The 24,967-nt window shown below is 45.8% G+C and overlaps 1 protein-coding gene across 3 annotated transcripts in view; it reads right to left on the bottom strand.

Moving 5' to 3' along the window:
- The window catches only part of RAB44 (RAB44, member RAS oncogene family), a 353,899-nt gene that overhangs the window by 61,724 nt on the left and 267,208 nt on the right, over nt 1–24,967 (bottom strand). For 2 of the 3 annotated variants that reach the window (XM_069633561.1, XM_069633560.1), the window contains exons 13-14: nt 20,148–20,262; nt 9,238–9,339 (exon numbers count right to left, since the gene is read on the bottom strand). In XM_069633561.1, the coding sequence (XP_069489662.1) occupies nt 9,238–9,339; nt 20,148–20,262 (217 nt within the window). The remainder of the gene's footprint in view (nt 1–9,237; nt 9,340–20,147; nt 20,263–24,967) is intronic. The other variant, XM_069633562.1, reaches the window with a different exon arrangement.

Here is a 24,967-nt window from a genome sequence, read left to right as displayed (position 1 = left end):
TGCTTATTGATATGGGCCGCAAGGAGGGAATAATCAACCAAACACCAATTTCACTTCCATGCTTTCTAATACAGTGAAAGCAAATGAGCAGAGAGAGAGACAAAGACGTAGAGTGTGCGTGTGTGAGAGAGAGAGAGAGAGAGAGAGAGAGAGAGAGAGAGAGAGAGAGAGAGAGAGAGAGAGAGAGAGAGAGAGAGAGAGAGAGAGAGAGAATGTTTGCCTTATGATACACCAGGGTTCTAGGTAATTTGGTCAAAAATAAATGGTCGACAGGACAAATGGTCGACACCAAAAGGTCGACAGGTCAAATGGTCGAATTTTTTTTTTGTTGCTTTTTCACTTTTTTTTTTTGGGGAGGGGGGTCCCCAGGTCCCCCCGAACCGCCGTTTTTTTGCTAAAAACCCCTTTTTTTTCCCTAAACGAAACCTAAAATATATATATATACATTTTTTTAAAAAATTGACCATTTGACCTGTTGACCAAATTGTGTCGACCATTTGTCTGTCGACCATTTGACTGGACACCACACACCAGGTACACCATTAGTATACCATAGAGCTTAAGGATAGTCTGACAGCAGAATCAATAACAGTTTTGTTTTAACCAAATTCTTGAAGTCAACCATTTTACTTAAATGGTATGAGTAATATCAGTGGATCAGGAAGTTGGTAGATAATGGAGAAAGGAAATGGGGTTGGTTCTCATCTGATTACACATAACTTTATTAGTGTTTTTAGTTGCACATAGGGAGGCATGGAGAGAGAGCTTTGTGATCTACCTATTCATGTTAATGTTCTTTTGTTTCTTAGAATGGTATCTCCTAGTATTCCACTGCCCCCACATCTGGCATCGTTCCTCTCATTGTATAACCACTTATCTGAACTAGACATACTTCATTGATTGGTGAGTTTCGCTTTACAAATGGCCTGAATAATTCACAAATAATAAGGAGCACCTGAGTGGCTTAAAAGTTATCTGCTTTTTCTAGGAGGAACATCTCTGTAATTATTTACTTTGCTCCGGAACCAATATGGGAAATTTGCCAAATGTTAGCATGCAGTATGCCTAACTGAAGCTACTAAAAGCTACTGAAATGCCGGTCCACACTCTAGTTGGGAACATCCAACTTTCCCACTAAAGGCTCCTAAAATTCCGGCTCCTATTCTAGCATTCCACTTGCAAACCCTTCACACAGGGATCTGAACTGGACATGTGTACAAACATCTCAATGGAGCGCTGGGGTCTGACTCACAGTAAACCCTAGTATGAGACCTACACGTGATTGATCATTGCACGTTACATCACTGACACTTAAACATTCAAAGAAAACAAATAAAAAAAGACACATAGATCAGGGGTCTGCAACATTTGGCCCTCCAGGTGTTTTGGACTATAACTTCCATTATCCCTAAACAGCATAATCAATGGTGAAGGATTATGGGCCCTGCAGTTGAAAACATCTGGCGGGCCGGAGGTTGCAGATCCCTGATCTAGATGGTGTTAGTGAATTGTAATACCAGAAAAAAGAGAGACAGGGAGCTGGTAACAATAAAGCACTGCTATTCGTTCTGTCTCCCCACCTCCCACAGCAAAGCAGGAACCACAAAGCAGCAACTCACTTGTCCAGTACTCTTCCTTGCTCCCACCCCCAACTATGGCCATTGTTCTTGCCACAGATTTGCTGAACAGCCAGAACTACCCTCGTAGGCAGATGATATTTATTTTAGTGATCTTCATGGGTATTGTCCAGTTACCTGTGGCTGAGCAATGAGACGTTATGTTATGTTATCAACCATTTATCTTCATTGGAGATACCATTTTCTGGATCTTATGCCCGATCTGGCCTCTCACGACGCTCGGACTAGGAACCTAGATTTTTAGTCAAGAAACAGTACCTAACAAACTAGCTTTTGGGTGAGGACATCAGAGCTGCTGTGTGGGGGAGATTAAAAGGGGCTATCAAAATGTCACCATTCCTGGCCACAGATTCTGCCTGTAGGTGACCAGAGAGAGAAACACATACTCTAGCAAAGGCAAAGCTCTCCTGCCTGATGCCAGACAACGACACGGATTCCCATCTCAAGCACCACCAGCCACTTGGATAACGAGATAGTGGGATATTGAAGGGTGATGGCGACTCAACTGCAAGCAGTTGCAAGGTGTGAGAGGGTATCAGGAATGGCGCTATATAAATGGGGCAATGGTGGCAATCGTGCTCGCCTTGGAAGCAAGACGACACAGAGCAGCACAGGTTCGATCCCCGGGTCTGCGCTTAGAAACCTCTGCGTATTAAGCGCGTTATAAATAACCTATCATATCATATCAATGTAAAAGGTAGGTACTCGTATAGTGGGTGTTGGTCAAGCAGAGTCTAAAGGAGCAACCATTGATGTCTGATCACTCCACACCTTTGGCTCCAGTGACTTTTTGATTTGTTAATTCAGAGCATCCGGATTTCCATATAATACCCCCTCTTTCCATGTGTTCGCCAGAGCTACATAAGTGCCACAAAGGGGACTATTCCTACATGCATCACGGAGTGACTAAGGGAGTCCTTTTATGTCTCTCCTCTACCATTTACTTGCCAACCTCATTATCACCATTTCCTCTGATTCATTGTTTGACTGATCCACTTATAAGGCTTGGTGTGGCACTGCCAGCTAAAGCAGAAGTAAGGTGCTGTGCACAAGAGAATAAGCATGTGCCACCTCCAGTGGCCCACTAGTCAAGGGTAAACCTGCAAGTGACAAACAGATAAGCCTACGCCACTACAGCGTATGTTTAACTTCAGCCTTGTCCCACAATGAGTGTCGCCTCTGAGTATGCCAAAGCCAACACATTGCAGATTGCCCTTGAGAGGAGATTAAGGGGGAAGAGAAGACTGTGGCAAGATGCAGACAAGGAAATGTCAAGCACGACAGAGATCAGGGGTATGTGGAGGGCTGGAATGGGGAGGCATTGGAAGACTGTCAAGATTTCTTATGGATGCAGTTCGCCTTAAATTGACTACACTTACCACCCTCAAGGAACTGGGTGGGTTCAGCGCCCCAGACTTTCTCAGGTACTGGGCGGTAGCCCAATCCCAATTTGCCTCCCATTGGTTTAACACCACAGATCCCCCTCCTCATGTCCGTTTTAAGAGATTGAGGGTCAGCGAGCGAACAATTGGGTCCCTCATTCTCAAACCAGTCCCATCTGAGCTCGATTCAGCAGAACCTGTGGTTAGCACATCCTTGGCACTCACTAAAATATGACCAATGGTCGCTACGCCTTACCCATTTCACGGGGCCTCCCGCTTTGGAATTTGTTCCCTGATGTTCCATACATCTCACTATCCATTGTGTCCCGCCGGTCAGACACAGGGTTCCTGACGCTCCGCGACGTCTATGAACAGGGCAATTTCCTCAAATGGTCGGACCTCCCTCTGTCCCTCAGGCGTAAGCCGTCAGCATGGCTACAGTACTCTTTGCTTCGGAAGATGCCATATTTGCTGAACTCTGCTCCTCCGATTCCTTCAGAGGGAAGGTTTTGAGACTTTATAACCTAGTACAGGCTAGAGCTGCCCCCTCGTTCACTAAACTAAGACTTAGATGGGAGGAGGATCTCGGAGTCGAGATTACCGACGAGCGCTGGTCCCGGATGTGTGCCCGTACCCAGGATGTGTCCTATAATTCTAGGTTTAAATTACTACAATTTAAGGTGCTGCACAGATATCACCACACGCCAATTAAACTGCATCATAGGTTTCACAATCTCTCGCCTAATTGCCCCAGATGTGGCGCCCACCAAGCCTCCTATACCCATATGATCTGGCACTGCCCACATCTGACGCAATACTGGACCGCAATTTGCTCCACACTATCCGACATACTAGATCACACCATTGACCCTTCTCCTATGCGCTGCCTTTTCCATGATTTCCCCGGGTTGGGGCGCGACTCCAGGAAACTGGCAGGTCTCTGCATGGTGCTGGCGGTACGCTGCATACTAATGTGCTGGCTTCGTCCCAGAACGCCCACGTACGCGCAGTGGCTCCGGGCGGTCACCTGGGCTCATGACACTGAGGAGGCCTGGGGCCTAACGCAACATCCCCATTCGAGACCGAGGGACATTTGGCTTCAGTTCCGCAACTACATGGCTGTCATGGCCTCCAACTCATATTCAGAGTCTTCCCACTCTTCCCATTCCCCTCATTGCCTTCTCTGTATGATATGTGTTCTACTAGCCTTGGTCGCAACACATCCCATACCAACCGACCCCTGTGATCTGTACGATAATCTCGCATTGTTCTGTAAAGCCTCTGTGCTGTAAATTGCAAACTGATGTCATTCTGTGCACATCTCTGTTTCTGTGTTTTTTTCTGTGTGTTGTCATGCCTAATAAAGGTTAAAAAAAAAAGATTTCTTATTGAAACATCAGGGGAATGTAAAGGGCATAGGAAACATAGCAGACTCAGTCCCAGCCTCAGAATTGGGAAATTATTGTGCATTGTTCCAATTATCTATCATAGCACCTGACAAGGAGACTCACGAAAGGCATGACACTATAGAAAGAATTTCCCCTATATCAAAAAGGAGCGCCAGGCCCACACACTCTCCTCGCCAGTGTATCATTTATATAGACAAACCGATGGGAGAAGAGTGGGGCCTGTTGAACCCCCCGTGGTGATGAGAGCTATTATCCTATTTCAAAATGAAAGGATAGCTCTTCTCGGGGATGAAAGCCCAAGACTCAAATCTATCATGTAAAAAACAAGAGAACACACTCTAAGGAAAGGAAACAAATTGCAGAATGCCATTGTGGGGGTATTAAGGAGGAAGGGAAGACTGTGGCAAGTTCCAGATAAGAACATTCCAAGAACTACAGAGATCATTAAGCATTGTTGGAGGGCTGGAAAAGAGAACTGTTGCATGGCACACACAATTTCTTATGGAATCCAGGATTCATCCATTCCCCATAAACTGAGCCCATCGAAATCACAGATGACAAAGGAGGGGGCCAAAAAGTAGAACAATCCACTCTTATGGATGATACCCCCCTTCACCTGTCAACTGGATATCCTTTCAGCCTCCTGCTGTACCTAATTTTTTGTTGGTGGGAAGTTAAGCAACTCACTCAAAACAGCCAAGGCATAGAACCGAACCACACCCAAGATGGGTATATCCCACTTCAGCACATTTTTTAACCACAAAAATATAAATGGTATGTTTTGAGTAAGGTATATTGAAGGGGGCTGGGAGGTGGAAGAGATGGTGTTGTGAGGGCTCTCCCTCTGCTTTTTGTGGTAAACAAGTGGTAAAACCAGCAAACATAATTGCCAAAAATTGCCATTTGGCAAATAAAATGCAAGGAATATTCTTAGATACCTAAGAAGACCTCTTCTGAAACTATGTTTATGTTTATGTTTATTGAATTTATATAGCGCTTTATGCCAAAGCGCTTTACAGAGTAACAACAAGATACAGAATTGAAAGAAGCATATTTACAAAATGAAACAAACCAGAAGTACAGTATTTGGAACAATTTGCTCAAAGGGAGGGGAAGAAGGTGGGAGGGGAGGGGAGAGGAAGAATGTTAAGAGGTATAAATGTCAGATTTGAGGTCAGCGGTAGTGGGAGAAAGGGGGGAAGGAGAGGGCAGGAGGGGGGGAGTACCCTAGGTGGCCTCCTACGCCTCTTGGTAGCAGTGTCCACTAAAAGGTCTGCGGGAGGAGGGGGAAGGAGGGAGGTGAGGGGAGGGGGTGCAGGGGTTTGAGGGGGAGAGAGGTAGGTGAGGAGAGTAGGGGGGGAGTGGAGGAGAAGGGCTTTCAAGGAGGAGCGGAAGGATGTGTAGGTGGGGGAGGAGCGTATAGAGAGAGGTAGGGAGTTCCAGTGGAGGGGGGCCAAGAGTTGGAAGGAGCGAAAGCGTGAGGCGGCACAAGGGGCAGGGGGTATAGTGAGAAGGTAGAGATCGGCGGATCGGAGAGAGCCGGAGGGATAGTAAAATGAGAGGAGGGAGCGAGATCATGGAGAGATTTGTAGACAAGACAGAGGAATTGAAATTTCAGTTGTGAGAGGAAGGGAAGCCAGCCGAGTTGAGAGAGCGAGGTAGAAATAGAGTCACAAGGGTCGAGAAGACATAGGGCCTCATTAAGAGTCCGGCGGTAACCGAGGCGGTAAAACCGCCTTACAACCCCGGTTTCCCGGGAATAACAGAGGCGGAATGGTGTTAATCCCCATTCCCATTGAGTCCTATGGGACTCAATTGGAAAGGGGATCATGGAAACACCGGCAGCATCTCGTGATGCTGCCGGTGTTTCCTCGTCCGCCTGCAGGCGGGCGGTGTTAAACCCGCCAGGTCAAACCTGGCGGGACCATCACCTCCCGCCTGCAGGAGTCGGGATCAGGCGATCCGGAAACAACGGTGGCGGCGAGTTTACCGCCACCATTATTTCCGGACCGCCTGATTTGTAATGAGGCCCATAGATTACGGATAGAGGAGTGGTAGATGGATTTTAGGGGAGTCAGGTGGGAGACAGGGAGTCCAAAGAGAAGAGAGGAGCAGTAGAAAAGGTGGGAGAAAATAAGGGAGGAAATTAGGAGTTTAGAAGCGTGGAAGGTGAGGGAGGAGCGGATCTTGCGGATGTTGAACAGGTGGTGCCGACAGGTGCGAGAGGTTAGGGAGATATGGTTGGAAAAGGAAAGAGAGGAGTCGAGATGGAGGCCAGGATTGCGGGCATGGTACGAGATGGGGAGATTGGAAGGGGGAAAGTGGATGAAAGGAGGGGGAGATGGGGAGAGAGTGTTAGGAGGGAAGAAAAGCACTTCCGTCTTGTCAGTGTTGAGGGAAAGAAAATGGGAAGACATCCACTTTTTTGTGGCCGTGAGGCAGGAAGAAAGAGTGTGGTGGAGGTCAGATGTGAAGGAAGAGAAGGAGAGAAAGAGTTGGGTGTTGTCGGTGTAGAAGTGGTGAGAGATGCTGAAAGAAGAGATGACTGGGGAGAGAAGGGAGGTATAGAGAGAGAAAAGAACGGGACTCCGTAGTTCAGGGGGAGGCTGTCGGAGCGACGGCCACCCCAGGAGACAGTGAAGGATCGGTTGGAGAGGTAAGAGGAGAGCCAGGAGAAGACAGGGCCTTTGAAGCCAAAGGAGGACAGAGTGCTAAGAAGTACTATCATTATAGGCTGTGGGTTAGGCAACCTACCAGGTTTCTTGAGCTTTATAATGAAGCTAAAAATAACCTGTTCCTGGCTCAAGTTCATTGCACTGCCTAAGGACACAGAACATTCAGTCAAGGAGAAGAATTAAACCTATCTATGCTGATAAGTGGAAGACAATGATCCTTATACCTTCATCTCAGAGTGACAATCCAATCCTTTCCCTGTTGCTCTGCACATCCATTTCAACACCAGAGATATGGGAAAGGACCTGATAGGTCGAGAAGAAAGAAGAGAAGTATTGACATGAAGGATTTGCCGATAATGCGAGACCAATGTGCCAAACACTTTATGGAATGGTCATGAAATCCATTTTCCAAATCTTCCGCGTAAGGCTCTTATTAATAAAAGTAACGCACCAAACCTGCAGCCATCCTCTAACCTGTAAATGGATCCAAAACCAACTTTCACGCTTATCTCAAATCCTCTGTCCTATAAATATTAATTTCCTATACGGAGGTTCACCCCCCCTGCTCGGCCAAAACGTAAAATGGTAATGTTCGTACGAAACCAAGAAGGATAAACAGTATTAGGAGACAAGTTCAATGAGCTTGTACTAGTACCCTGTGTCCCTTGTGTATCAACGGTAGCCTTAGGCGACAGGTTGAACAAGTTAGGACTAAAAACCTGTGTCGCTCATATCTATCAATAGTCCACTTAGGAGACATATTGAAGGAGGTTGGATGAGCAACCCGCATCATCATGTTTACCAGTATTCCCTGAACAAGACATGTTTATTGAGCTGGTACTAACAACCCACGTCCTCAGGTTTACCAATAGGTCCCTTAGTAGATATGTTCATTGAGCTAGGACCATCAACCTGTGTTCCTAATGTTTACCACTATTCCTCTTAGGGGATGTGTTCCGCTCACTGGGCCTCATTACGACCCAGGCGGTAAGGGGTTTACGGCAGCGTTAACAGCGCCGACCCTTACCGCCTGAGTACGAGGTCCCTTAGCGCCATGGCGCTTTTAACACCTGCTTTTAGCAGGTGTTAAAATCCATGGCGCTAAGGGACCATGGAGTTAATTACGCCACTGTAATTTACGGTGGCGTAATTAACGCCTTCCCCACTCCCATTATGCCCTATGGGGCAAAAATGGGAATGGGGAAGGGTAAATGGGGATTGGGGACTTACCGCCCCGCCAAGGTCGGAATGGGGCGGTAAGTCCGCCAACCACCATGGCGTAAACATAGTTTACGCCATGGTGGTAAAGTCACGGCCCAGGCGGTAACTTACCGCCCGGGTCGTAATGAAGCCCCACTGTGTCTTAGAGAGCCTCAGCTTCACCTCACTGATAAGGCCCAACTAGGGGTTGCTGATGGTACAAGAGTACAAGAGTTCAGAGGAGATGTGCCTAGCATTTTGGTGCTGGACTGCCCTTGTGGGTGGGCCAAAGACTAAATTGCAAATGGATCATTCTCCTCTCTGAAGAGTGCAGTGAACTAAAATGTGGTTGTAGATACTCCTGAGTGGAAGAAATTCCATAAAGTAGGGTATTTGACCCATGTTCGTTGTCAATAGAGGGGCTTGCACTATCTTTTGTACTGTTAGGAGGCATGTTCTTTGAGATAGGATGCACAACCTGAGTCCCTCGTGTTTACCAATAGTCCGCTTAGGAGACCTGTTCGTTGTGATAGGACTATCGACCCGTGTCCCTCCTGTTTATCACTATTGCCCTTAGGGGGCATGTTTCATGAGATAGGACTAACAACCCGTGTTCCTCATGTTTACCAATAGCCTCCTTAGTGAAGTTAACCTACTTTTCTCCCATTGAAGGTTGCTTCCAATCTACCAAATTAGAGATGACGAGAGAAACAGAGATACTTCTCGTGGATTTGAGAAGGGACATCTAACCTGCGATTTCTCTCCCTTCTACCGATGTTCTTTCCCAGGATTATGGGTTTAGTACCTTTCCTGTCTTCTGGTACCACTGCAAATTCGTAAATATAAATGCTTTAACGTGTCGTTTTAAACATTTTTTTATCTACAGGCGAAAATGCAAAATGGTAGTGGTCAGTGTTGGTTTAACAGCCCTTACCTCTGCCAGTTGCTGGCCTTCCTTCGTAGAGACTTGCCTGTCAGATGCGCAGTCTATCTTATTGCCAAGGAGGAGGATCACAGCACTGTCTCCGGTAGCTTCCTGCAAAACAACCATGTGCAAACAGTTAGTCATAATCATTACGGTAAATGCCATTGCCCCTCAAGAAGGACTAGCCATTATTCATATCAGGGTACTGACCGCTAAATCTGTTTAATCAAAGCCTCAAGGGGTAGCCACTTGGTAATTCATGGCCACATCACAGGTGTATTAGAACCCTCAGCCCTAGCTTACCAGCCCAAGGGCTCCTGCAGAAGCCTCCTTACCTCCACTTCATAGTAACCCTCGGTCTTGGCAAGTTCTCCAGTTCTCAACAATGACCCATGCTTGAGCATGGCTCATAGGGGGCAGTGCTATGAGGTCATAAACGGGGCTGCTCTGTAATCCTGATTCCTGCCCGAGTTTCTGGTGCCATCCCAGTCTTTGCCAATAGTGCCATGTTCTACTCCATACAAACAATGAACATAAAAAAGCAACACTTTAAATATGACTGAGTGGTTGCAGTCAAATAAATGTAATTGTACATGGCTCATTTGAAGATAATCCTTCTAAAAGGGTTCCATGTGACCATTCCATAATTTGATGGCCGCACGTAAAAAAAGAAAATTTCAGACAATTTTTTTGTGCAGCCTTCAGAATGCGGGATTATGATGATTTCGAGAGGCTGGGGCATTCACCCCATAATCTCTCCTGCCAGATGATCCACAACCCGCGCCAGCCCACACTTTCCCGCGCTGGTGGGGATTGCCTTAAATCGGCAGGGATTGCACCTCCTTTCCCTCTGCACTCTCCTCCATTCCCCGTAGAAAACAGTCCCCTTCAACCCCACTCCCCAAAGACATGACACTTATACACTCTCTCACACACACAATTACACTTACCTGCTCCCCATAACCCTTTGCTCCCCTGCCCCCTCTCTTCCACGCTACATACATTCCTCCTCAGTCGCCACACAGACACACAAACACTTACCTTACATGCCCGCAACTTCCGTCTTCCAGCCCGGCCACGCCTGTCAGCCCCTGCGCGCACTCATGTGCAGCAAGGGGCATCTATGATTAGTTTAGTAAGACTGCAATCTTTCTAAATCGTTTTTTTTTATTTTGAACGTATTAAAAAAATGTTTTCACTGTATTCCTTCTAGAAATATTCATTTATGTTTAGTTGATTCAGTTCTTTTTGTACTCAGACATTTTTATTTCATTTCTGCTGCTGTAATATGACTCCTTTATTTCAATAGCTGGTACTTTTTTTGAAATATTAAGGGTTACTTTTTTATTTTATTTCTTTCACATGTACCTACGCAATACTCACACAAAGCAGTTTTGAATACTGACACAAGTGTCTGGGGTTGCTGTTGGTACTCTAGGAGGTTTGCCTGGCATTTCGGTGCTGGGCTGTCCTTGTGTGCGGGACAAAGACTGATATGCCAATAGATATTCCTCCTTTGTGAAAAGTACAGTGAGCAAAACGTGATGGCAGCGGACTCTCAAAGTGGGAAAAAAATACAGAACAGGTTATCATGCCATGTTCTTTCTGGAGAGAGACGCCTTCTATCTTTAAAAAAAAAAATTATTTACTTGATTCTAACCAAAAAAATTGATTTTTACAAGAAACAGTATCTGATAAGTGTATATGTCGAAGGCGAATAAGACGACGCAGGAGTTCAGGTTTAGACAGATAGATGTTCGGTCTCTGTGGCCTTTTTTAGGGCTGCGTCAAGCATCTTGACTGTGGCTAATGTCCATTTAGTCTTTTCGCCTGCTTCCAGACGGCACCACCATATGTGTTCTTCTCTCAGTGCCGAGTCGTTGAGTAGGGGTAATAAAAATGCTTCGCGCAAGTAGTTTGTTTTGGGGCAGTTCAGAAGCAAATGCCTTGTCGTTTCGACCATTTCGATGTTTGAACATAGTCTACAAGATTGCGAGGTTATTTGGGAGCATATTGCCAGAATTTCTTGAGTTGGAATGAGGTTAAGTCTTATTCTCATAAAGAGTTTCTGGAAATTCTTTTTTGGGAATTTGATGCAGTAATTTAACGGCTGCTTCAACTTGTTATTGGTTGATGGCAAATGACCTAGAAGTTTTTTTGCTGTTGCTATATGGCACGTTTGGATCCGGTCTTCTTGTGCAAGTTTCGTTTTGATTTTTTCCGGATTTCGTGTTAAGTCCTCTTGGGTGCAAGCAAGGTCTTTAAGTTTCAGCGTGAGTTTCTGCTCCCAACAGTTCAGGGCTTTGCAGCGCCCAAGGCGGAGTTCCTCCTGAATCATTTTGTAGATAGGAAGATTTTCCAACATTAGGATTTTTCTCAGGGTTCTCATTTGCCCCTGTTCTACGGATGCCGCCAGAGAGAGCAAGCCAAGTTCACGTCTAATGGCTGGTATTGACGTAGAGGACGAGGACCGCTTTCCAGAGGGAGCCCTCAAGTTTGGGCCATATTGATTCATGTATGCCTAGAGCCACATCCATTCCATAGGTTAGCGTGGGGACCACCTTTTGTTTGTAGAACTGGATCGCTGGTAAGAGGGAGAATTTTCCATATTTACAATCGACTAACCTTGTTTGGGTGGTCAGGTTTTTTACTTTGCTCCAGAGAGCTTGGTACATAGATTTCTCGGATCTGGATTTGTCGATCATTATGCCCAAGTATTTTATGTTTGTCACAGTTTCAATCTTTGTGTTGTTCAAAGACCAGGTGTCGTTCCCTCTACCTTTGCTGCGTTTGTTGTCCAGGATCAGGACTTTGGATTTCACAATGTTTTGTCCAGGTCATTTGCCGTTATATATTTGGCCAGCTTAGTCAGTTGACCTATTGTGTTTGATCCATAAGAATCACGTCATCCGTGTAAAGCAATCTTGGTACTGGAGTGTTTCCTACTTTAGGAGGGAATGCTCTGATCAGTGGTTGAGTGTACTGGAAGTCCCCCAAGAAAGCGATGAAGAGGGCTGGAGCTAAGGGACATCCTTGCTTGACTCCTTGTTCAGATTTGAACTGATCAGACAGCATGCCTTGACGGTTTAAACAAACTCGAATGGTCGTGTCTGTATGTAAGGCAATGATTGGCTCTAAGATTTCCGGTGGGCAATTCCAGTTCGTCAATTTAGACCATAGTCTTTACCGACTCATTTTGTCGAAAGCTTGCGATAGATCGATAAATGCTAAAAAGACTTTCGGCGCACCGTTTTTTATGTTTTCTTTGATGATATTCAAGATCATGATATTAATGATGGTGCTAGCGTTTTTTAGGAAACCCGTCTGTAGGTGATCTATTGATGGTGATGTTCTTGCCCATTTTTGAAATTTGTAAAGAAGTAGGGTTGCGAAAATTTTGCCCATGATGTCTAGCAGGGCTATTGTACGGTAGTTGGCGGGGTTGTCTCTGTTTTCTTTTTTTGAAGATTGGAACAATCACCGCCTTGGTCCATGTTGAGGGAATTTGTTTGGTGATTTTACATTGTTCGAAGATTTTCGTTACCAGGCAGGCCCATTCAACTGAGTGCTGCTTCAGGTCTATGTTGGTAAGACCATCTGGTCCAGGCGCCCTTGAAGATTTCCGTTTTAAGTTTGCTGAGAGCACATGTTCCGGGTCTGCTAAGTTTATCCATGTTGTTACCTTGGAGAATGTGGCAGTATTTGGTGAAAAGGGAATTGGGGCAAATTGGGTGGAGAAAAAAGATATCCAAGTTGATTCAGGTATGGAATTTATAAGTTGGTTATCAGTATCCTGATCTTTATTTTTTATTAAAGCCCAAACTTCTCTTGCACTCTTTGAATTTAAGGTTTTCAGCATCTGTCCCGCCTCTTTTTGGTAGGTTGCTGCCTTCCGATGTCTTAACCATGGTCTGTAAACTCTTGAAGCAGCACTCAGCGCGTGCTTGTAGTTGTCGCCGTTGTTGAGTTTGCATTTTCGCCTTAGCTTTCTCAGCTCTCTTCTTTTCTGGACTAATAATTCATCGTATTTGTGTAGCCCAGTTTTCCGTAGGGTGCTGGGGTTCTTTTGTTTTGCTCTGAGTGGTAAGAGGAGAGGGAGGTAATTTGGTCTTACAGGTCTGTTGCTGGTATTTCTCAAATCCTTCTCGTAAGTCTCTGTTAGTGCTTTTATATTCATTGCTGTTAAATGAAATCGCGTTTGGTTTGTTGCCAGTTCAATGGTAGCTGTATACGTTGGTTTTTGAACGTTGGTGGATTCGAATACCATATCTAATAAGTTGTGGTCACTTTCTTTTGCTTTCTATACCTCAAGGGACTTCACGTATGATAGTAGGGCGTGGGAAATAAAGATGTAATCCAACGTTGCTGAGGCGTGGGCACGCTCCCAGGTAGGGAAAGTAGGGAGTTGGCCTCGCACAGTTGCAACGTTGTGGACATTTCTGACGTCCATCAAGTTTGACAGTAGGTTTCCTCTTACGTCAGCTGCTGTGGTCGGTGTGGGACGAACAGATAAGTGGCACTTGGCTTTGAAATCGCCACCGATTATAATATTGTCAGTGCAGAGTTCTGTTGTAAATTTGTCTAGTAAGTTCGTCATTGTATCGCAGAATTCATTATTGCTAATTCTTTGAAGGTTCAAGTAGATGTTGATGATGACGAGGTTTAGCTTCTAGTTGCCCTTTGCGGTTTCTTTTGGGTGAGTCCAATCCATCTGGAGAGCCAGGATACCATAGGTTTCTGCAACCTTTGTTTTCATGGAGATTCCAGAGCCAATATGGATTGCCGTTAAGAGGCCTGACGATGGTCTACGTAAGATGCCCTTCACCGCTGGGGATATTTCAGTATCGTAGCCGTCGAGCACCGGTTTATCTCTCAACCAAGTCTCTTGGAGACATATTATGTCAAAATGAGCTAGGTCTTGAGTTTCAGGGCAGAGCAGATGGTCGTTTCCCCTCGTGTTCCAGGAGCACATTTTGTTAGCTTGGAGAGCGGTGTTGGTGGATGATTGGAGTGCGTGGTCTGCTTGTTGAAAGTGCTTGTCGCTTTGCTGCTAATTTTGGGGGTTAGGTTTCAGAACTTTTTTCAATCAGCTCCAAGGTCCCACCGAAGGATGTCTCAGAGTTTGGTCCTGAAATTCACTGCGTATTGAAGAAGTATCGTCTGGATGGTTTCTATTTGATGTAGGACGCCTTTTTTTCCAGCTACTACCTTCTTCTGATCTGGGATAGTAAGTTCTTTCCTTGCGTGCATATGAAGTGTAATGTGGCCTCTCATGGTGTCGCTCGTCCATTTCTGTGTGGTTGTCACGTCTTTTGTTTTTGTATTGAACTGATAATTTTTGCTTTTGGTGTTCGGTTAACACTTCTATATTGTTTAGTGTGGCTGGCTTTGTCAGTGTAGCCGAAGAAGGTTGTATTTCTGAAAGGCCAAAGCCCAATTGTTTCAATGATGCATATACATCTGCGATTGGCTCATGTCGTGACAGGTTCTTGACATGAAGATATGCTTTGGCTTTTTTCTCCCTATGGTAGGGCTCGATTAAGACAAAGTCGGTAGTAGACAGAGAAGTCAGACTGGGTACTTTAGCAAAGATGTTTAGAACTGCTTTTCTGTTTAGAACTAGAAAGTTTTTGCCTACTGTTTGTTGTTCCATTTTGAAAATACGATTGTGACTTGATCTATGATCATGTGACGATGGAACGTTCAGTCGATTTTGATCTTTCTGGATAACATTTGTCAATTTTCGGGTCGTTCCTTAATGTTTGTACAAGGGTTGTTTCTCCGTAAATTTTGCTTGTCTGCACATGTAGTTTGTTTTTTGTCGCAGACCTCGCTGATCAGGGGTTCCTCCAATGAGTTTTCTGTGATCGATGTAGCTAGTTTCGACACAGTCAGTGATGATTTTATAGGTTCAGTTGAAGAACGAGGTGGAGGAGGTGTATTTGACATTGGAGTTGGAGTTTGGGGCGGAGTTGGGGGCGATGTAGTGGCTTCCTCCTGATCAGAGTGGACTGTTAAGTTTATTAGAGATGAGTTCAACATCGAATCTGAGGTAGGTGTCTGCGATTTATCCAACTCAATTATTGTGTGGTCCGTCTGCTGTAGTTCGTTGTTGTACGTAGTCGTGGTCTCTGCTGAAGGCGCACCTTGTTTGGGTTGTAGAGTCAGCCCCGGTTTGGTGAAGTTGAATATTGTTGCAATTTTAGTTGGTTCTTTCACTTTTTTTTTTCTTCTCATTGGTAGTGTGAGTTTCAGTTTTTTTGCTTTGTCGGACCAGGTTTCTAGTGGGGTTGTGGTCTTTTAAACTGCAGGCCACTTTAGTTGGTTCGAGTGGTGGATTGGTTTGTGTTTTTTGGTTGTTTTTTACGTGGCTAGTTTCTCGGCCATTGGTTGCGTTGATAGGTTTGAGGTCGGTTGGAAAGCCAGAGTGGGTAACGTGGGAGGTTGTAGTGTTAGTTGATCTTCTAAACAGGCAAATCTTAGCTCCCACAATCGTTCTCGATCGACGTTCTTTTGATCGAGTGCGGTGATAAAACCTTCCAAAAAGGTCACTTTTGAGTTTGTCATAGCTGATAGCGCCAACAAGTCTTTCATTGAATCGTTTGTAGATTCGTACAGTTTTACAAAAGGGGACAATCCCACCGTAATTGCTGACACAATTGTTAACAGTTCCGGGTTCTTTCCTGTATCGTCTTTCTGTTGACTCATCGAAGATTGACTGGAGCTTCTATTTCTTATAGGAGTAGAAGTATTTCTGCGATTGTCTTTTTGTTTTTGGTGAAGGTAGGATATCTTGATCAGTTATTTTCATTTTGTGGGTTCCTGGCAACAGCGGAGTACAGGGAGCAGCTACACCTGGATTGTTTCTAGGTGTTATTTCGTTGAGGTTAATGAAACCTGGTGAAATCCGTACATCGTTTTCTGTGTCGCCGTTCCCTGGGGACTGTGTGGGGATTGGTTCAGCAGAGTCTGGTGGTAAAGCTGCTAACGCCACCAGTGGGAGCTGATTTAGTTGATTGGCCTGGGACATTGATCGTCATTTGATGAAAGTAGGGTCTTTGTTTGCAAGAGCTTTGAAGTTTCTGAAGATGAATCAGCAGAGTTTATTAACAATGTTTTCCTTTGCTTAGGGGCGGAAGGAATTTCTAATACTGCGTCCAATAGTTCTGCGTCAGCAAGCTCCACCTCTGACTCTAACATTCTCTTCATTTGTTGAAGAGCATGGGACATTAGAGGTTTGGGGAGTGCCACTTTCCCTGAGTCCGATTTCTTAGTGATCACCCGGTGCTTCCTTTGGTGAAAAGCAGCGCTGGTATGTTCACCTTGGTTGCGGGATTTCTTTTGTTGCAAGGCTTTCTTTTTCAGTATGGCCAGAGCGGTTTGTCTTTGGCGAGCAAAAGGTTTGCTTGGTGAACCCTTTGGGGAGGCCGTTGGCACGGCAGCCACTGCAGTATGTCCGGGCTTCTCCACCACATGTGTGACTACACAAGGGTTCTTCAGCAACTCCATTGGTGCCGTTTTTGGAAGCAGGTATGTCGGTCGCGGGCGGAGCACTTCTATGTTATTTCAGAGAGTGTCTCGTTTTGGTGAATTTGGTTTTGGGTGTAATTCCACTTGGGTGGTGTTTTGAATACTCATAGATGCTAATTGCGCACTTGATCGTTGCGGGGACCGCACTGGTAGTGAAGTGTGATTGAGGTATTTGTGGTTCTGCTGAATCTTCAGCACGTCTGGGTTAGTATGGTTTTTGTCACTGGGTGAAGTGTCCGTGACCGGTCCACTGGGATCAGACCAACGGTGCCCTATGGCCCCATTGGTTGTGATCCCACTCGCCGCTGCGGAGGCGGGCCGGTCGATTGGACTCAACACCGAGTGGTTTGTATGTGGAGACGGCGTAGTGAGCAGCGAGATCCGGCCGGTCTTTGAGCAGCTCTCCAGGACACAGCCAGCCTCGACAGCGGTGAAGTCATGACACAGAGGAGGGGGGATGGAGGGGATGGATTTGTCAAAGACTTCGTCTATCAGAACTCCCTCCTCCAAGCGGTGGCCGTGGGGTCCTGCTTGGCCGTCGTCACCGCCACCGCCAGCATTAGACCGTGGACCCACAGGTGAGAGGAGGTCTGAGGGGCTGGTGGCAGAAAGAGAAGATGAAGATGAAATTGTGGTCTCCTTTTTTTATATATAATGAGAATGATGGTTACCTTTTTCGTTTAGCCGCTCCTGACGAGAGTACTGGCTTTGCCCTCTGTCGCGGTGGTAGGGGATTGACCAAAGCCTCCGGGTTGGCCATGATGGCCGTGGATTGCTGTAGATTGCTCAAGCTCAGCGGGCCAACTCCGCGTATTTTCTTATCTGATTAACCAGCAAGCCAGCAGGGCTTATCGCCGCAAGGGCGGCTGGGAGCTCCTTTTCAGCCCCACTTCCTCGTGTGGGCGTGGCCTTGCAGGGGGCGTAGAAGTTCAAAGGAAAAGTTCAAAGGAGAGGCTGCGCTCCTGCAGCAGTCTCCACTCACACACAACCAAACAGTCAGCTGAGATGTCCTCGCCCTTTTGGCACTCGGGCCTCGCCCTTTTCGCACTTGGGCTTATCTTTTTTGTATTTTTGCAAGGATGGTCGCCCTAAGTTACCTGGGGGAACCCAGACATGGATCTCTTGCTCACTGTGCTCAGAGAGGCACAGCTCCACCTCACCGATGATGCCCAACAAGGCTGAAAAACATGTCTGGGGTTGCTGTTGGTACTCTTGGTCAAAGGAGGTTTGATTGGCATTTTGATGCTGGACTGCCCTTGTGGGTGGGACAAAGACTGATATGCAAATGGTTATTCCTCTTTTGTGAAATGTACAGTGAGCAAAAAGCGATGGCTGCAGACTTTCAAAGTGGGAACAAATCCACAGAACAGGTAATCATGCTATGTTCTCTCTAGAGAGGGGTGCCTACTACCTTTTTTGCAGTTTTGAATACAGGCCAGTTTACAATACAAGCGGCTTCAAACTCATCTGTGGCTGAGAAAATGTACAAAATCGAGCTGGCGGAAATTGAGCCTTCTTAAAAAAATATTTAAATGACGATTTCGACAATCGCAAAAAAATACTGGTGACTAAATTGTTGGGGGGCATATACCTTCAGACATACATGTAGAAAAAGAATGTTCGTTTGAGAGAAGTCAAGTGGTTCTAGGTCTATCCAAAATCACCCTGATCATTGTGCTGTTTTACATGTGTTGGTGCCTGATCACGGAAAAAGCCAGGGGTCCCTTAATGTAATTTCCTTCAGACACACAGGGCCTCATTACGACTTTTGCATAATGAGTTAACGGGCTCCGCTAATGGAGGCGGACCCGTTAAACCCATTACGCAAAATTACGAGGTCCCCTCGCGGGACCCGGTATGGACGCCTGGTAAAACCAGGCGTCGTTATCGGGTCCCGCGAGGGGACCAGGGAGCTAACAACGGGCCGGTCGTAATCGGCCTGTTGTTAGCTCCCTCTCCCATTGCTATTGAGCCCTATGGGGGCTCAGATGGGAATGGGGAAGGTCCGGGCCCGGGTTCCCAGAGGGAGGAATTACCGGGCCCTCCAAACTCGGAATGGCCCGGTAATTCCCCATTCTGGGAACCAGGACCCGGACCCGGTTTTGGTGGCAGCCATGCCGCCAATAGCGGCATGGCTACCGCCAAAGCTGTAATCAGGCCCACAGACTTTGCACATAAAGACTGGGTTTGTCTGGTGGGCTAGGAAAGGGAACTTTTTATTTAAAAAAAACATAACTGCCGCTGTAGCTAGTTGTCCCTGTTTCAACCTTACATAAGTGTCAAATTTGGAACAGTAAATGGGAAGGTGCACGTTTTCTCATTTTGTAACATGTTGTACCGGAATGGGGTTCACTCTGCCCAAAGTTTAACATCACTTTTAGGCAAATGTTGCCATTTGTATTCTTTCAACTTTTTGCACATTCCAGGGACTTGCAGTTGGGATGCATTTTTCTTTCAATAGCAGCTTGTTTGCGGCCACAATTAGTTGGACACGCAACTTGCACGGTCTGCATATATGATGCGTTGTGCATCAAAATACAGCTGCAAAATGCACATCGCTGCAGTTCACTTTTTAGTTTATTTTTCAACAGGTATTTTATTGTTAATATGTGATTTTATTTAAAGAAGTATACAGTATGCATAATTAAAGCTGTAAAAATGTTTTAAAAAATAAATAAAATAGAGAGTATGTCTACACATCTATTTATAAATACATAAAATACCTGGCCACGTGCTCATATTTCTAAACTGTGGTAGCCATGCCTTGCTTTTAGCCCAGCTGGTGAGAAATGCATGGCACTAAGAGGGATTGGTTGGGGGTAGAAACCGTGCTGCACTAGGATTGAATGCTGGGGACAGGGAATGCGTATCACCTGGATGAATTGCGGGTGGTGGCAAATGCATCGCACTAGGATGAACGGTTGTGGGTGGGAAGTGTATCGCGTTTAGATGGAATGTTGGATGTAGGAAAAGTATTGCCACTAACCGTTCGAACAACTCACCTTTCTGCATGTACACACCCTCAAACTCTGAGCTAAATACAACCATACCTCTACCACACCACAAACCATGCACACTTCACAACACCCGACATGAGAAACAAACCATGCACAATCACACCTCAGCACCACATGATGGCTACCAACTGGAAACACACCAGCACTCTCTGAACTGAAACTGCAAATAGCTTATCAGAGCTTGCTTGCGCTTCTCCCTCTCAACCCCACTAACAAACCCTGTAACCCTCCCCCCATTGCAGATCCTCCAGAGCACCAAGAGACCACGCAAGTGGTGGCAGTGCGCGGTACAAGACCCATTAACACTAGCATGAAACAAAAGCAGTACAAAAGTACAATTTACAAACAGCAGTGCACCTTGTTAATAGTTACCTGGATGCAATCGAGCCAGTAGCGCACTGCAGTGAAGCTTTGTGTTGAAGTGACGTCATACATTAGCACAATGCCATCTGCCTTTCTGAAAAATTGTTTTGTGATGCTGTGATATCTGTTGGAAATTTTTTTGTGAATAAATAATTATTGTAAAGATTAACAATGCACTAGCTAGAACCCATTCAAAATTTGAATAAACAAATGAGCTTCATAATTCATGGCCTCAGTGACCAACAGCAGATCAGCACAAGGCAGGACATGGAGTACTAGCGATATACACCAAGATACTAATCATTGCATCCAACAAATACAGTTCTCTTATATCACAGCTGGTTTTCAAAATGTGCTTGGCGTTACAGAGTGCACACATGTAGAAAATGCATTGGTGTTTTTGAATCTTAAGGCACTTTTCAGCTTCAATAAGCAAGCCACCTCTTATGCAAACCTCTCCCTCACGTCACTTTGCTGTGCAAAGATACTGGGACCCACCAAAATCTGTATGGTGCACTGTGCCTGCAACACACCACGCTGCCAAGTAAAGCAGGCAACGAAATACAAGCATTGGCAAAGGCAACAGTTTTGCCTTTTGTGTAGGCATGGAATAGATCTAGCGAAGACATCCGCCTGGAACCTAAACCATTCACAAGGAAAAGACTTGGTGGATCAGCATTCTCTTGCCTAGCCACTAAAGTTTGGAACTCCCTCCTGAGAGAAATACGAACCCAGAAGGACCATCTAAAATTCAGAAAACTTCTAAAAACCTAGAGCTTCAACTCAAAACCAGACAAAAACAAATGAGCCTCACCCACACCCCACGGAATGAACACACAAATAGCAAGACGGGGACTAGCCAGACAAACGACAAAGTGAAGGGAAGTAGATAGGCCTCTGAATGGGAGGGAGACACAGGTGCACCCGTTTCCATATAGGAACCTACCGGAAACAAAGGAGATAGGACCAACCTAAGTTGAACCACAGACAGAGGGCATTAGAATTAAAGGGGAACGAGTGGCGACTCAACAGATAAACCACAGGGCATAGGGCGCTCAAGGGCACAGGGAAGAGTTTCCCCCACCCTCACGGAGCCCAGGGAGGCGATGGTGGCTGCACACCAGGATGTCCCAGGGGACAAAGTGATGTAGACACACATTAGTCTGAACACGGGGGTAAAGCAGGTATCACCACTAAAATAGCCCTGCTAACAACCCACAATTCTGCACAGAAAATAGGAGTGATACCCGACACACCACAATGCACGACACCGGCAGTGATGTATGCCAAAAACTGAGGGGCTACAATAAAGTATCACCACTAAACAACCCCACTAAAAAATTAAAACTCTTCCCTCTGCTTACACCTCTCAAACTCTAAACTAAACACAACCATACCTCTACAGCACAACAAACCACACGCACTTCACTACACTGCAACGATGAAACAAACCACACAGAGACTTGCATAAGAGCACATGACAACTACCGGCTGAAAATTCACACCTAAACTCAGCGAAAGTTGTAAACCGAACTGAAGCTGCCAACAGCACATCACAGCTCTCTTGTGCTTTTTTCCCGCTCAGTCCTAATAACTCCCCGCCCACCCCCAAACCCTACCCTCTTGCTTTTCAGATCTGCCAGAGCACCAGGGGACCTCTAGTGATAGTGCACGGTATAAATATACTTTAACATAACATAACACAGGCATTTGCTGGGCACTGCTGTAATGATAGCGCCTGTCCGTAGGATGGCAACAGCTAGAAAATGGTATGGGTACCTGGGCATATGATAGCAGTGCCTGGCAAATGCCTATCTAATACCTATACACAAGCCAACACTGTTGGCGTTGACAATGTATGCTTTTAACAGGATTGCTGTGCAAGGACATGCATACTGCTTATAAATTGAATGGTTGAAGGAACACTTGGTTAAGAAATGTTTACTGCACCTGTAGAGGAAAGTCAATGGGCCTCATTACGAGTATGGAGGCAGCCATGGAGCTATTAGCTCCATGGCTGCCTCCATACCGGGCTCCATTACCGGGTTCCTGCAATGGGGACTTACCGGGTTACTCCAACATAGGAGGACCCGGTAAGTCCTCCTTGCAGGAACCCATCCCCATTCCCATTTGAGCCCCCATAGGGCTCAAATGGGAATGGGGAGGGAGGTAATAACGGGCAGATTACATCTGGCCCGTTATTACCTCCTGTTAAGCTGCAAACAGATACACAGGGAGACAGTGCAGCAGCTTCAAACCCTTTATTAGTTAGGTTCAATATCTAAGGGAGAACGGCCCCCAGCAGGAGCAGCACAACCGTCCTCCTCACTTCTCCACTCTCTCTCAGCCCTCTAGAACCCAGAACCTCTAACAGTGTATTGCATCTGGATTCCACTGTAACCAAGGGTTGTAAAATGCACTGTTAAGCTGCATGCATAAGAAGTAATTACTTGGATGAATTACACAATTATATGTACATTACACAATGATATGTACAGTGGATAGTATAGCATGTTACACATGCTAACACCTCCTCTCCTTAACCATAACATTCTAAAATGTACAGAATATAATAAGTCACTTATATTTTTGAAAATTAAATAGAATGCAGAACAGAGATGCAACGTGAATACAATATGAGGATGTACTAATAATTACACTGTAAGTATAATACTTATCCTAGAACACCTAAATGAATTCCATAGTATTAAATTACTTTCACTCATCCTCTCCCACTCCCATTCACCCACTCCCATTTAATTGGCCTGAAGAGGGCCACTCTCTCCTTGTTCCAAATGCCACCTCCTTTGACTAACACCGAAGGGCCCAAGTCCTTAACAACCTGTTTGGGCTCGGAAAATAATGAAGCCCCTTTGCGCACTTTGATGGGAAGTTTGACTTTGATCCAGTCACCCTCCTCAACTTTGAATTCTCTACAGCAATGTTTTTGATTATATCGCTCTTTAGATCTGGTTCCAGATTCAAGAATCTTCCCTCTCATATTCTCTAGATCTACTCCAACTAGTTTGGACCTACCCATCCAACCATATGTGGGAATTGGGCTTTCTTCCTCGTAGCACCTCAAAAGGGTATACCCCTGTGACACTGTGGGGGGCTAGTCTATACTGGAATGTTCTTTCCATCACTGTCCTTATCCAATCGCCACCAGTGGCCACAGCAATCCTAATGTCTTCCATAAGAGTTCTGTTGAAGCATTCTACACACCCATTGCTCTGGGGGTGATATAAGGCCCTGTTAGCTTGTACTATCCCAAGTCTACTCAAAAACTCCTTAAATTCCTTGGACACCAATTGGGAACCATTGTCAGATAAACATTTACTGGGAAATCTTTCTCTCCAGAATAACTATTCCATAAATTGTATAATGTTGCTGCTGGAAATGTCCTTTAATACACAGACTTCAGGCCATTTGAACAATAAATACATGATCACCAACAAGTAACTATCTCTTTGATGAGTGAACCCTATGGCCAAGGAGAGGTCATAACAATTGGCGATGAGGATGGGATAGAGGTCTGGTGAAGAAGGACCTTGGAGTTGGACTGCATATTATGGAAGAAGAAAAGAAACAGGTACCTGTGTGATGTCATGTGAGGGAGGAGAAAAGAGACCCTGCTATGGGGTTGCAGGCAAGAGGATAAAGTGACTGTTGAGAGAGAGGGAGAGCCCACTGCCCCCATGGAGTAGCTCCCACCACCTAGGGCTAATTAAAGTCCCCCAGAGAAGAGCGTGGGAGCTGTCTGATGTGCCGAAGTCCAGGAAGGACATGTAAGGAGAGGTGTCCATAGGGCGTCCAGGAAATGAAATATGCTGGCTGTCGAAATGGCAAGGAGTATACACCCGGTGATATTTTAAATGCTGCAAGATATGCCTGAGAGTGGAAGACTTCAGGGCAGCCCCATAGCTGCAGTGGAAATGTTGCTGGTGACAGTAAAGCCTGTGTGCGCCCACGGAAAGAAAAACAAAAGGGGGAACTGTCTACATCCCTTGTGGTGATTCGTGTTGCAGTGTCTCCCAGAGTCACATCTGAAAGAGTTTGGATGCTTTATCATTTCAATAAAGAACTGTTATACAGTGAGCACTCGCAGGTATTGCGAGCATCAACTGCAACAGGGCCCAGGTGACTGTTGGGCTGTGGAGATCTTTGCGGGTCTGTTTCTTCTTACTAATGGTGACGTCACCGAATCTGCAGAGGGAGTTGGCGATTAGTATGAACTCTGATCGAAACCTGATCTTACTTGGGTTTGCGCCGGATGATTGCGCTGCTGTGTTGACGATAGGCAGCTTTGAGAGACTGTTGATTTATGGCTTTGTTGACGCTCCTTCAGAGAAGCTGGCTCAAAGGATTGCAGAATGATACTTCGAGGAAAGGACCGTTGCGACGTGACGACGTTGGGAGGAAATCATCCTGACGTTGTTGAGTGTGTTCAGCGTTCCGTGCAGAGCGGCTTATCTGTACCGCAGGTGCTCATGGTGCAGCACTGTCCAGTGGAGAGCAGCATTGGGATAAAAATGGGTCAACCCGTTAGTAAATGTGCGTGCAGCATTTGGGTAAGGCATTTGGTCTGCCCATGAAGTAAGTGCTGCACGCGTCAATGGGAATGTTACCTTTCAAATTCTTTTACGGACTCTTTGCTGATTTCAATTTCAGCGGGATGGTGCTTGAGCCATTTATGGGTGCAGTCTTGCATAATAAGTATTTGTTGGTGCTATCTATTGCTTTTGGGGTGTGCTTATGGTCGGTGTTGTTAATTGCTCTGGTGTTGTGGTAAGCACATATCTGCTGTTGGTCATATCGGAGGGGGGCTG

The sequence above is a fragment of the Ambystoma mexicanum genome, chromosome 13 (genome assembly GCF_040938575.1).
Source record: "Ambystoma mexicanum isolate Mex_15411 chromosome 13, UKY_AmexF1_1, whole genome shotgun sequence".
NCBI lineage: Eukaryota > Metazoa > Chordata > Amphibia > Caudata > Ambystomatidae > Ambystoma > Ambystoma mexicanum.
The sequence above is the reverse complement of the archived record's forward strand: the minus strand, read 5'-3'. Positions and strand labels throughout refer to the sequence as shown.